The sequence below is a fragment of the Eretmochelys imbricata genome, chromosome 12 (genome assembly GCF_965152235.1).
Source record: "Eretmochelys imbricata isolate rEreImb1 chromosome 12, rEreImb1.hap1, whole genome shotgun sequence".
Classification (NCBI taxonomy): domain Eukaryota; kingdom Metazoa; phylum Chordata; order Testudines; family Cheloniidae; genus Eretmochelys; species Eretmochelys imbricata.
The window spans coordinates 4,008,816-4,022,755 of NC_135583.1; the positions used below are offsets into that span (position 1 = coordinate 4,008,816).

The window sequence follows — 13,940 nt, forward strand, 5'->3', positions numbered from 1 at the left end:
GGGCGAGGCCCTGTGGGAGGCCTGCACCCCACGTATGCCCACATCGTCCCTGAGGCAGGCAGGGGGAGGGAATCGACCCTCCGGCAAGCAGCTGGGGATGGGACTGCTGGTGTGGGATGGCTGGGCCCAGAGCTGCAGGGCCTGGGGGGAGGCTGGGCCATACCTGGGGATGCCCTACCCCTCCTCAGCCAGGGCGTGGGTAGGGCTTTCCCAGGCCAGGGGAGGGAAGGGAGGTAGGGTTGCCAACTTTGGTTGGACGAATTCCTGGAGATTTCATCACATGACATCGTCTTTAATTAAAGATTACTCTTTAATTCCCGGAGACTCCAAGACAATCCCTGGCAACCCTAAGGGAGGGGAGCTCTGTGGAACAAGCCGTGGCTGGGGTGGATCCAGCCAGGCCATGGGATGCCGCTAGTGTGACCAGAGGGCCCCATATTCAGGGCTTCGTCTTACACGGGCACCAATTATCCCCCATCCCGTCCCGAGACGATTGTTCACACTGGCGGTCTGGGCTCCCTGCAGAGCGCTGGGCTGAGGCTCCTTGGCCTGCCAGTTTAATAGTGGCGGGGGGGTGTGTGTGGGGAAATCTCCCCATAGGCCTTTCCCAGCCCTTCGCAATGTGACCTGGTGGGCAGCGATCACCAGCCCTACAGCCACCCTGCAACAGCTGGCACCTTAACAAAGCCAACTGCCAACCCCCACACAGCTGGCACTGTGCCTGCAGCCCTGGGGAGGGGTGGCCCTCGTCACGGCGGGCACAGGCTGGGCAGGCAACCTGAGGCCTGCACCGTCTCTCTCTTGCAGCTGGTCTGGGCCACCTCCAGCAGGCTGGGCTGTGGGAAGCATGCCTGCATCGAGGGCCAGGAGAGGAGAGAGGCTTTCGTCTGCGCCTACTCCCCGGGGTAAGGCCTCTCGGCATGCACACGGGCAGCCTGGGCGGGGCCTGCCACCCTTCCCGCCAGGCAGGCACCTAGGCCACGTGCTCACCCCCCCTCATCTCCCTCAGCAGCCCCAGTGAGCCCACACCACAGCCCCCACCCCCGCCCCCGCCCCACGTCGTCCACCCCACCCCGGGCCGCAGGCCATATGAACGCCATAGAAACTTGGTGGGTGGGGCTTATAATGGCAGTAGGCAGGGCTTTGCAGCATGGCAGCGGACAGTAGACGGGGCTTATAATGGAACATCAGACCAGCCGGACTCCTGTCTGCTGACGGTGGGCAATGCCAGGTGCCCCAGAGGGAATGAATAGAACAGGTCATCATCAAGTGATCCATCTCACATCGGCCATTCCCAGCTTCTGGCAAACAGAGGCTAGGGACACCATCCCTGCCCATCCTGGCTAATAACCATTGATGGATCCATCCTCCATGAACTTATCTAGGTTTTTTTTTAACTTTGTTATAGTCTTGGCCTTCATAACATCCTCTGTCAAAGAGTTCCACAGACTGACTGTGCGTTGTGTGAAAAAAATACCTCCTTTTGTTTGTTTTCAACCCACTGCCTATTAATTTCATTGGGTGACCCCTACTTCTTGTGTTATGAGAAGAAGTAAATAACACTTCCTTATTTACTTTCTCCACACCAGTCATGATTTTATAGACCTCTATCATATCCCCCCTTAGTCGTCTCTTTTCCAAGCTGAATAGTCCCAGTCTTATTAATCGCTCCTCATACGGCAGCCGTTCCATACCCCTCATCATTTTTGTTGCCCTTCTCTGCACCTTTTCCAATTCCAATATATCTTTTTTGAGATGGAGCGACCACATCTGCACACAGTATTCACACTGCACAGTGTGGGCGTACCATGGGTTTATATAAAGGCAATATGATATTTTCTGCCTTATTATCTATCCCTTTCTTAATGATTCCCAACATTCTGTTCGCTTTTCTGGCTGCCGCTGCACATTGAGTGGATGTTTTCAGAGAACTACCCACAGTGACTCCAAGATCTCTCTCTTGAGTGGGAACAGCTAATGTAGACCCCATCATTTTGTACGTATAGTTGGGATTATGTTTTCCAATGTGCATCACTTTGCATTTATCAACATTTAATTTCATCTGCCATTTTGTTGCCCAGTCACCCAGTTTTGTGAGATCATAGAATCATAGAATCATAGAATATCAGGGTTGGAAGGGACCCCTGAAGGTCATCTAGTCCAACCCCCTGCTCGAAGCAGGACCAATTCCCAGTTAAATCATCCCAGCCAGGGCTTTGTCAAGCCTGACCTTAAAAACCTCTAAGGAAGGAGATTCTACCACCTCCCTAGGTAACGCATTCCAGTGTTTCACCACCCTCTTAGTGAAAAAGTTTTTCCTAATATCCAATCTAAACCTCCCCCACTGCAACTTGAGACCATTACTCCTCGTTCTGTCATCTGCTACCATTGAGAACAGTCTAGAGCCATCCTCTTTGGAACCCCCTTTCAGGTAGTTGAAAGCAGCTATCAAATCCCCCCTCATTCTTCTCTTCTGCAGGCTAAACAATCCCAGCTCCCTCAGCCTCTCCTCATAAGTCATGTGTTCTAGACCCCTAATCATTTTTGTTGCCCTTCGCTGGACTCTCTCCAATTTATCCACATCCTTCTTGTAGTGTGGGGCCCAAAACTGGACACAGTACTCCAGATGAGGCCTCACCAATGTCGAATAGAGGGGAACGATCACGTCCCTCGATCTGCTCGCTATGCCCCTACTTATACATCCCAAAATGCCATTGGCCTTCTTGGCAACAAGGGCACACTGCTGACTCATATCCAGCTTCTCATCCACTGTCACCCCTAGGTCCTTTTCTGCAGAACTGCTGCCTAGCCATTCGGTCCCTAGTCTGTAGCGGTGCATTGGATTCTTCCATCCTAAGTGCAGGACCCTGCACTTATCCTTATTGAACCTCATCAGATTTCTTTTGGCCCAATCCTCCAATTTGTCTAGGTCCTTCTGTATCCTATCCCTCCACTCCAGCGTATCTACCACTCCTCCCAGTTTAGTATCATCCGCAAATTTGCTGAGAGTGCAATCCACACCATCCTCCAGATCATTTATGAAGATATTGAACAAAACCGGCCCCAGGACCGACCCTTGGGGCACTCCACTTGATGCCGGCTGCCAACTAGACATGGAGCCATTGATCACTACTCGTTGAGCCCGACAATCTAGCCAGCTTTCTACCCACCTTATAGTGCATTCATCCAGCCCATACTTCCTTAACTTGCTGACAAGAATAATGTGAATAGAATACTATGAATAGAATACAAAAGAATCCTTTTGTAGCTCTTCGCAGTCTGCCTGGAACTTAACTATCTTGAGTAGTTTTGTATCATCTGCAAATTTTGCCACCTCCCTGTTTTCCAGATAATTTATGAATAAGTTGAATAGGACTGTTCCCAGTACAGACCCCTGGGGGACACCACTATTTACCTCCCTGGTCTGGGTCCACCACCTCTGGCCGGGCCAGTGTCACCTCTGGGCCCGTGTCCCAGAACCCCTGGACACTCCTTCCCCCCACCTCAATGGGGATGATGTGGCAATTGTCCCCCGGGGCCTGTCCCACACTCACCTGATGGATTGAGAACAGGCGCCCTGAAACTGGAGCCCCAACTTCTCCTGCTGGCCTGGCCTAGTGGTCCCCTCCCACTGGCCCTGCCATGTCGACTGCGGCCCCCTGAACTATGGTGCCCCCTCTGGGTGGGCTACCACCCAGTTGACACTTCCAGGCTTGGCCAACATTTCCTTCATCTTCAGGCATTGCGGCACCTTGTGTCCTTTTTGGTCACAGTGATTACATTTCAGGTCCTGCAAATCCCACAAGGGGGGTCGGCCTGCCCCAGCCTTCATGGGCACCCCTGAGTTGGGCTTCCTGGAGTCCCACCTTTGAGAAGTCTCTGGGTGACTCCCCTTCTTAGTCCCCGATGGGGGTCTCCCTCCTCCCCCCAATCTGCTGTCCACAAACTCATCCGCCAGTGCACCTGCACTGCACAGATCTTTAGGCTTCTGGTTCACTAACCACATCTTAAGGTCTGGAGGGCAGATGTCCTACAGCTGCTCCAACCCCACCAGGTGATACATCTCCTCTGCATGTCCCTGTGCCCTTCCCCCACTTACGGAGATATTCCCCCAGCAGGTTGGTGACCTCCTTGTAAGTGACACCTGGGGTCTTGCGTTTCCTGATTTAGTTTAACTTCCACTTTTTAAAGGATGCCTTTTTGCCTCTGACTGCTTCTTTTACTTTGTTGTTTAGCCACAGTGGCACTTTTTTGGTTCTCTTACTGTGTGTTTAAATTTGGAGTATACATTTAAGTTGAGCCTCTATTATGGTGTCTTTAAAAGGTTTCCATGCAGCTTGCAGGGATTTCACTTTTGGCGCTGTACCTTTTAATTTCTGGTTTCAGAGTAGCAGCCGTGTTAGTCTGTATTCACAAAAAGAAAAGGAGGACTTGTGGCACCTTAGAGACTAACCAATTTATCTGAGCATAAGCTTTCGTGAGCTACAGCTCACTTCATCAGATGCATTCATCGGATGCATCCGATGAAGTGAGCTGTAGCTCACGAAAGCTCATGCTCAAATAAATTGGTTAGTCTCTAAGGTGCCACAAGTACTCCTTTTCTTTTAATTTCTGTTTCACTAACCTCCTCACTTTTGTGTAGTTCCCCTTTCTGAAATTAAATGCTACAGTGTTGGGCCACTGTGGTGTTTTCCCCACCACAGGGATGTCACATTTAATTATATTATGGTCACTATTACCAAGGAATCCAGCTTTATTCACCTCTTAGACCCGATCCTGTGCTCCACTTAGGACTAAATCAAGAATTGCCTCTCCCCTTGTGGGTTCCAGAACTAGCTGCTCCAAGAAGCTGTCATTTAAGGTATCAAGAAACTTTTATCTCTGCATCCCACCTTCAGGTGACATGTACCCAGTCAGTATGGGGGTAGTTGAAATCCCCCATTATTAATTATTATTATTATTGAGTTTTTTATGTTAATAACCTCTCTAATCTCCCTGAGCATTTCCCAGTCGCTATCACCATCCTGGTCAGGGTCAGTAATATCTATCCCTCCCTCTATATTCTTATTATTAGAGCATGGAATTACTATCCATAGAGATTCTGTGGTACAGTTTGGTTCATTTAAGATTTTTACTTCATTTGATTCTAAGCTTTCTTTCACATCTAGTGCCTCTCCCCCACCAGCATGACCTGTTCTGTCCTTCTGATATATTTTGTACCCTGATATTACTGTGTGCCATTGATTATCCTCATTCCACCAAGTTTCTGTGATGCCTATTATATCAATATCCTCATTTAATACGAGGCACTCTAGTTCACCCATCTTATTATTTAGACTTCTAGCATTGGTATATAAGCACTTTTAAAAGTGTCTCTTTTTAGCTGTCTGCCATTACATGATGTAATTGAATGGGATTTTTTTTCATTTGACTTTCTCATCACATCCTACCTGTATTTTATCATCTTCCATCCTCTCCTCCTTACTAGGACATAGAGAATCTCCATTAGTAGATCCTCCCCTAAGGGATGTTTCTAACCGAACCACATGCTCCTCCACACCTGTCGACTTTCCCCCTGCGCTTAGTTTTAAAACTGCTCTATGACCTTTTTAATGTTAAGTGCCAGCAATCTGGTTCCATTTTGGTTTAGATGGAGCCCATCCTTCCTGTATAGGCTGCCCCTTTCCCAAAAGTTTCCCCAGTTCCTAATAAATCTAAACCCTTCCTCCCTACACCATCGTCTCATCCACACATTGAGACTCTGCAGTTCTGCCTCTCTAACTGGCTCAGCGTGTGGAACTGGGAACATCTCAGAGAATGCTACCATGAAGGTCCTGGACTTTAATCTCTTACCTAGAAGTCAAAAATTGGCCTCCAGGACCTCTCTCCTATCTTTCCCATGTCATTGGTACCTACATGTACCACGACCGCCGGCTCTTCTCCAGCACTACTCATAAGTCTATCTGGATGTCTAGAGAGATCCGCAACTTTTGCACCAGGAAGCGGGAGGACCTTGGCTCCAGGGAAGTAAAAGATGGGTGGGGTTTACAATGAAAGAGGTGGGTGGGTCTGTCAATGGAAGTAGAGAGTGGGTGGGGCTTATAATAGTAGGCGGAGCTTGGTCCTACAGAAGTAGAAGGTGGGTGGGGCTTACAATGAAAGAAGATAAAACTTGGCCCCTGGGAAGAGGATGGTGGGTGTGGCTTATAATTAAAGTAGGTGGGGCTTGGGAGCAGAAAGTGGTGGGGCTAATCAGCTGGCCGGCCTTGCCTGGGCAGAAGATGCTATACTCCCTTCTGTTAAGCATTAGGGGCCGGTTGCAGCTCACAGGCTGGTCGCCCAGCTCCAGTGGTGAAGCAGAGGAGGTGGGAAGTTGTGGCCAAACCTCCAGCTGCAATGTGGGCTCTTGCATATCATAGGGCCAGCTGCCTGGGGATAACCCACATGGTCCCTGGGCGGGGCTGGAAAGGCAGAGCGCCCCGGGGCCTACCTGTGACAGTCGCTGGGGCCCCTGGCCCTGCGGCTCCATGCCTGTCTGTTCCGCCCCCAGGGGGAACTGGGAGATGAATGGGAAGATGATCATCCCTTACAAGAAAGGAGCCTGGTGTTCGCTCTGCACCTCAGGATGCTCCGGATGCTTCAAGTCGTGGGATCACAGCGGAGGACTGTGTGGTGAGTGCCAGTTCTCCCCCTGCCCTGCTCCTTCACTTAACTTAGATTATGCTAGTCACCCTGCCCTGCTGGCACAGTGGGGCCCTGGGCACTGGCTGGCACAGCTGGGCACCTGCCATCTTACAGCCGCCTTGTGCCTTTTGTTTGATCAGAGGTCCCCAGGAACCCCTGTCGAATGAGCTGCAGGAACGATGGGCGGTTGAACATGAGCAGCTGCCACTGTGACTGCCTGCCAGGGTACACAGGCCGGTACTGCCAAGGTGAGACAGCCGGCTGGCATGAGTGTGTGCAGGGTGCACAGGGATGCCTCTTGCCATCCGCACCCAAGGTGAGACGCCTGCATTGCATGGTCATTGTGTTGCGTTACAGTCTTGTATGTGGAGTGCTGTGGGGCTGCGTGGGGCTGGCGCCCGGGGGCTGCGTGGGGCTGCACAGCAGAAGCATTTTCAGGATGAAGTGGCAGGGATGGGATGAGCAGCACTGCAACTCAGAGGCTGGTGTCTCTCCAGGGGCAGTTACAGGCTTTTGCCTGCCCTATCTGTGCAGTTTGCTCCTTCCCACTGGTTTTCTTTCTTCTAAGTTTACCATCCCCTGAGAAGTATCAGGGGGTAGCTAACATTGGCTTTGCCTTGAGAACTGCAGCAACATCCTTGTAGGGCTTATTTCCGTGTTGCAGGGAGAGTGGGGCAGGGAACCCCTGCGTGGGGCCAGCGGAGCAGCCTGATGTGGTGAAGGGAGACACTCCTGCCCCACTCCCCTGTACCCAAAAGCCTAATTAGCCTCCTCACCCTTTGCTAGCCCAAGAACCCGCTACAGTCTCACCTCTTCCCCTTGTGTCAGGTGGCCCCTTGAGCACCCTCCAGCAGCAAGCTGCAGCATGACGGAGGGGCCTGCCTCAGTTTCCCCTTCATCCAGCCGTGCAAAGAAATATTGTGTCTCTCAGCAGCAAACTGAGCCCCTTTAATTCATATACAGAGCCAGTCCACAGATCCCTCGTGGTACAGACAGGCCCTCCCCAACCCCAGCGCCGACCAGGGTTACCACGCAGCAGCCTTCACTCCTGTTCAGGGGTTGCTGTCCAAGGTCACCACCCAACAGTCACAAGCCCCCTGCCCCAGTTCCTTAGCTCCTATTCCAGGGCCCCACCCAAGAGCTCCAAGCCCCACGTCTCTCCTCCAGCCCCATGTCAGTGTTCCTGGGAGAGGCTCCCTGGAGCGTCCTACTGCCCAGTCTCCCTGCCGGTGAGCCCTAACCCTGCTCCTGGGCACCTCTCTGCAGAGGCAGCCCCTGGCTTCTGGGTCCGGCTTACCCTCACCAAGCTGGAGCCTCCACTTGTTCATAGGGGCCACTGCACAAGCTTTCCTGCACCTGGGCCAGGCTCCCAGCTCGAGCCAGACCTCACCGGCCTTCCCAGCACTCATCATGCAGCTACTGCTCTCCTGCTGCTTCCTCCCTCCGGCATCTCTCTGCTGCTTCTGCCCCCTGTCCTTCCTGGCCAACCAACTGCCTCAGTTTCTCCTTGCTATGGCCTCTTCTCTCTAGCCCAACTGGGAGGCAGCTGGCCAGTTAGTCACAGGTTTACCAGCTCCCTCTTAAAGGGGCCAGTCACCCTGGGACATCGCCCAGGTTTTCTCATCCTGAGGGTTTCTGCAGGGAGCCTTGAGAACAGTAGCAATCAGGTCCGAGGTGTCCCAGGAATCGTGGAACTGGCTTATCTAGCCCAGTCCCTTCCTGCTCCCTGGATAAGTCTCTGCAGCAGTACAAAACCCACGGCAGCAAGTCTCAAAGCCTGGGACAGCTGATTGGGCTGCGGGGGATAAAACAGCAGTGTAGCTGTTCCCACGCAGGCTGGAGCCCGGGCTCCAAGACCCTCCCCAAATGAGTCCAGGCTCCAGCCCAGGCAGGCACGTCCTGTCATGGACTCCCAGGACTCGTGCTCTCCCTCGGCTCTGTACGGTCCCTAGGAGGAACCCCCTTCACTGCGACTGCCCTTCTCAGGGGTTAAGCCGTAGGCCCCTCCGTCTCCTGGAACCACACCTCTCTGAGCCCTCAGCACGTCTGTCTCTCGCTGTGGGCTCCCTCAGGGAGTCCACTCACTCTGGACCCCCGGAGCCTCCGCACACAGAGGGAATAATGCAACTCCAATATCTAGACTGGAGTGACTCTCAGCCAGCGTAAAACAGGAGGGTTTATTGAGTCTCTGAACCCAGCATAGGAAACTCTCAGGGCCTCTGGCCTGGCCTCATTCTGCACAGTACATCTAAGTCTCCCCTGCATCCAAGTGGGCTCAGCTGCTCTCTCTCCCCAGTCCAGCAGCCTTCTCCTTCCAGCGGATTGTCCAATATCATCTCCCCCAACAGCTCCTCCCCTCTCCTTTGTCTCCCATCCCAGGTAAACAGGTCACAAGGGTCCTCTCTCCTCAGCCCTTTGTCCTCCTATGGCCCAAGCTGGGATGAACCTCTTGGTCACCAGGTCACCAGTTGCTAGGGTACCCCATCTCCAGGCCGTTGCCCAGAGGTCCCGGTTGCTAGAGGAGGTCACACCCGGTCCCCTGTAACAACAACCCCTCTCCCACCACCTCATTAAACATGCAGCACACAGGGAAACTGAGGTGCGCACACTATTAACGTAAAACACTACAAAAATCCCCAACTTCGTCACACGTCTATACTGCTATTAGCCCTGCAGCCTGAGCCCTGCAAACCTGAGTCAGCTGACCCAGGCTTGGGACTCGCGGCTCTGGGTCTTGTCTTGCAGAGTAGATCTACCCTCTGCGGCTCCTGGCACGTGGGTGACAAGTCCTAAATAACCCTCCCCTGGAATGGCTTGGGACGTGACACCGCCCCATGCCAGTGGCTGCATCTGAGCATGAGGGCTGGGTCCCAGGGACCCATCACCGCTGGCCACATGAGGGCCAATATAGCATCTGCACTGGGGAACATAGGAATGCACAGCAAATACACGCCTAGATCCCAGCAGCTCCCAAATTCCCACAGAAAATCCCACCCAGGCCCTGTTCGAAGCTTCCCAATGTGCAAACCCATCAGCTCAGCTCCCATCCACGGTGGGCACAAAGGATGGAAATATGGCTTGGGATGGAAGTCCAGGCTCAGCCTTGACTATGGAGTGGCTACCACTGCCTCCATAGTGCTGTGTGTGTGTGCGTGGCCCATGCAGTGTGTGTGTACGTGTCCCCCTTGCAGTGTGTGTGTGTGTGTCCCATGCAGTGTGTGTGTGCGTGTCCCCCTTGCAGTGTGTGTGTGTGTGTCCCATGCAGTGTGTGTGTGCGTGTCCCCCTTGCAGTGTGTGTGTGCACGTGTGTGTGTCCCATGCAGTGTGTGTGTGCATGGCCCATGCAGTGTGTGTGTACGTGTTCCTTGCAGTGTGTGTGTGCACGTGTGCGTGTCCCCCTTGCAGTGTGTGTGTGCACATGTGTGTGTCCCATGCAGTGTGTGTGTGCGTGTCCCCCTTGCAGTGTGTGTGTGCACGTGTGTGTGTCCCATGCAGTGTGTGTGTGCGTGTCCCCCTTGCAGTGTGCGTGTGCACGTGTGTGTGTCCCATGCTGTGTGTGTGTGCATGGCCCATGCAGTGTGTGTGTGCGTGTCCCCCTTGCAGTGTGTGTGTGCACGTGTGCGTGTCCCATGCAGTGTGTGTGTGTGCATGGCCCATGCAGGGTGCATGTGTGTCTGTATGTATGAGTGTGCACATGGCTCATGCAGTGTGTGTGTGCGTGTCCCCCTTGCAGTGTGTGTGTGCACGTGTGTGTGTCCCATGCAGTGTGTGTGTGCGTGTCCCCCTTGCAGTGTGCGTGTGCACGTGTGTGTGTCCCATGCTGTGTGTGTGCACATGGCTCATGCAGTGTGTGTGTGCGTGTCCCCCTTGCAGTGTGTGTGTGCACGTGTGTGTGTCCCATGCAGTGTGTGTGTGCGTGTCCCCCTTGCAGTGTGTGTGTGCACGTGTGCGTGTCCCATGCAGTGTGTGTGTGCGTGTCCCATGCTGTGTGTGTGTGCGTGTCCCATGCAGTGTGCGTGTGCGTGTCCCCCTTGCAGTGTGCGTGTGCGTGTCCCCCTTGCAGTGTGTGTGTGCATGTGTGCGTGTCCCATGCAGTGTGTGTGTGCGTGTCCCCCTTGCAGTGTGCGTGTGCATGGCCCATGCAGGGTGCATGTGTGTCTGTATGTATGAGTGTGCACATGGCTCATGCAGTGTGTGTGTGTCCCATGAAATGTGTGTGCGCATGTAACCCATGCAGGAGGTGTGTGTGTCCGTCCCCCCCACCATGCAGTGTCTGCTTGTGTGTCTCATACAATGTGTGTGTGTGTGTGTGTGTGTGTAGACGTGCGTGACCCATGCAGGGCGTGTGCGCGGACGTGACCCATGCAGGGTGTGTGTCCCATGCGGTGTCAGTATAATGCACCTGTGTGCGTTGCAGAGCCCTGCCGTTATGTGTCTGTGGGGCTTGCCGAGGTGTTTAAGAGCTTGTGTTTGCTCCACTGGGAGGCTGGCAGGGACTGGCGAGCCGGCGCCAGGCCAGGATGCAGACTAACTGCCTGGATTTCTTGCAGTGAAGTGCAGCATCCAGTGTCTCCACGGGAGGTTCAGGGCGGAGGAATGTTCCTGCCTCTGTGACATCGGCTACGGCGGAGCAGAGTGCGGCAGTGAGTTCAGCTTCTGCAGGGGGTGGATGGTTCCCCCTGCGGCCTCCGGAAAGGGACAGCTGCAGTCCCAGCCCAGTGCAGCCCCACGCTCCCTGCCAACAGGCACAGGAAGCCAGCTTGGCTCCTCTCCTCCCAGGCTGCGCCCAGAGGCCATTCCCGGCTGGGCACAGTCCGCTCATGGGGCCTCAGAGGTGGTTGCTGACCCTGTTTCACAAGCTGGTCATTAAAGGAAGCTGCAGTTCAGCCCAGCCTCTGCTTTCAGCATTCCGCTCCTTTGCTGGGGGTCCCAAGCTCCCTGGGGGCCCGAGACTCCAGGCAGCTTCGTCGTGGCATCAGTTGTGCCCCTGCATGGTTCTTTATATTTCTTTAATCCCAGGCTGAGCAAGGGGCACCCCAGTCCATTGCACCCTGTGTCTGGCTGCCGGGCAGAGTCCGGGGCTGACAAGGTGTGGGGGGCCTGCCGAGATTCAGCATCGGGTGCATACAGCTTTAGCCATTGTTTTGCCCCCAAATTCAAACTCATTTTCAGCTGCTGTTTATAATCAGCCCCTGCCCCAAGAGCTGCCAGGGCCAGACACGGATCCTGGCAGAAGTCCCCCTGGCCCAGGTGAGAGGGGTTCCAATGGGTTCCCTATGTGGCTAGGGTTACGAGGATAACAGACGCTAGAATGGGGAAGGCCTGGTTGGAGCCTGCTGGTGCTGGTGGGGGAGCGTAGCCCAGGATTGCCATGTGCTCTCCAGTGCGTGGCCAGGTGAGCACAGAATTACTCCAGGGATGGGGCCCTTGCTGCTCTTGTCTTGTTGGCATCAATGCACTGCCAGGCTTGGACCCCTCCCGGGGCCCGATCACCCTGGTCAGCACCTTGTGTCCCAGTTTGCATGGCTGCGTGGGTGAGTGTTAAATGCCCTTGGGGGCAGGGTGTTGCCCGGTTCGCCCCTCACTTTGCAAAGGTGTAAATGACAAGGTGGGCTGGTTGGTTGTAATCTGTTGCTCTTCTGCCCATCTCTCCCAGTCCTGGAGACGGCTGCTCAGTGTCGCCTCCTGCCTCCTTCCCGGTCCCAGCTGCTGGCTAGAAATGAGACCAAGTTGCAGATGTGATGCTCCCCAGCTGTGGCTGGATCTGCTCAGGCTAGTTGGCCCATCGCTGCCTGGGTCAGAGGCGGAAGATCTTGATGCCATTCAGTGCATGTTTGGAACCAGCCCTGTGGGAACCCCCGGCCTCTGTGCAGGTGGCACTGGGGATGAGGGCAGAACTGAACAAAATAGCCCAGGGGATACCTGCTGCTGTTAAATGAACCCCCCTGGCTGCCCAAGGGGGGGGGCTGAATGGTGTCACACTTATGGGGAGTCCGAACAAACTTCCCCCAAACGTCTGAATACCAGTGCGGGCTCCTTTAAGAGTTGCTGACCTGCCTGATGCAAAGACTGCTGGGCCGGAGTAATGCCTGGTGTAACAGTGACACCCTGGGGGAGAGCAGAGCAGAGCATGAACTTAATCCTTCAGGTTCCATTCCCTGCACCCCTGGGTTGCTGGGCTGAGGAGAGTTACAGGGAGGGTGGCCAATTTTGGTTGGACATGTTCCTGTAGGTTTCATCACATGACATAATCTTTCATTAAAGATTAATCTGTAATTCCTGGGGACTGCAGGCCAATCCTGCAACCCTAGTTACAGGTAAGAGGCTGCCTGGTGAGTGACTAGACTGGTGCGTGTAGAGGGCTCTGCTTCCTCTCCTGCAGGCAGAGAGTCCCTGGGGTTAAAGCAGGGACTGATCCTTCCTTCTCTCTCCTCTCACAGCGAAGGTTCAGTTCCCTTTCCATACCTGCGACCTGAGGATAGATGGGGACTGCTTCATGATTTCCTCTGAGGCAGACACGTATTATGAAGCCAAAATAAAATGCCAGGTAACCCCCATCAGCCCTTGTGCTGCAGTCAACAGACCCAGTTCACAGAGAGAGCCAGAAACCAGGGCTAGACCCTACTCCTTCCAGTCCCAAAACACAGGCTTCAACTGCTTGAACTAAAGGAGAGCTCCTGAGCTGCTAGGGGTAGTAGGTCTCTTACCTTTTCTGTGGGGCGTCCAGTAGAGGGCAAAAAGAAAAGGAGTACTTGTGGCACCTTAGAGACTAACCAGTTTATTTGAGCATGAGCTTTCGTGAGCTACAGCTCACTTCATCAGATACATACCGTGGAAACTGCAGCAGACTTTATATATACACAGAGAATATGAAACAATACCTCCTCCCACCCCACTGTCCTGCTGGTAATAGCTTATCTAAAGTAATCGTCAGGTTAGGCCATTTCCAGCCCACAGAGCCAGTGTATTGCTTAGGAAGCCACATTTGATAATATTTCAGTCTAGGGACAGGGGAACGAAATCCAGGCTGGGATTCACCTGCACAGCTCTGGAGCGTGTGCTAAAACCCTCTGGGTTTCCCTCTTTCCCACCAGCCTTGTTGTCTCTTCAGTCCCCAAGGGCCCACGTTTTATAAGGAATGCAGGGATCTGGATTCACTTGGGACCCCGGGCGGTCTCCAGCGGCTCCTCAGAACCACTGCATGGCATGGGCCGAGCGCGTGGTGGGCACAATACAAACTGTGGTTTCTGAAGTGC

The 13,940-nt window shown here is 53.9% G+C and overlaps 1 protein-coding gene across 1 annotated transcript in view; it reads left to right on the forward strand.

Moving 5' to 3' along the window:
• CLEC18C (C-type lectin domain family 18 member C) overlaps positions 1 to 13,940 on the forward strand; it is a 45,649-nt gene that overhangs the window by 9,599 nt on the left and 22,110 nt on the right. The window contains exons 4-8 of the mRNA XM_077831122.1: positions 808 to 905; positions 6,551 to 6,672; positions 6,825 to 6,932; positions 11,235 to 11,327; positions 13,125 to 13,231. Coding sequence (XP_077687248.1) covers positions 808 to 905; positions 6,551 to 6,672; positions 6,825 to 6,932; positions 11,235 to 11,327; positions 13,125 to 13,231 — 528 coding nt within the window. The remainder of the gene's footprint in view (positions 1 to 807; positions 906 to 6,550; positions 6,673 to 6,824; positions 6,933 to 11,234; positions 11,328 to 13,124; positions 13,232 to 13,940) is intronic.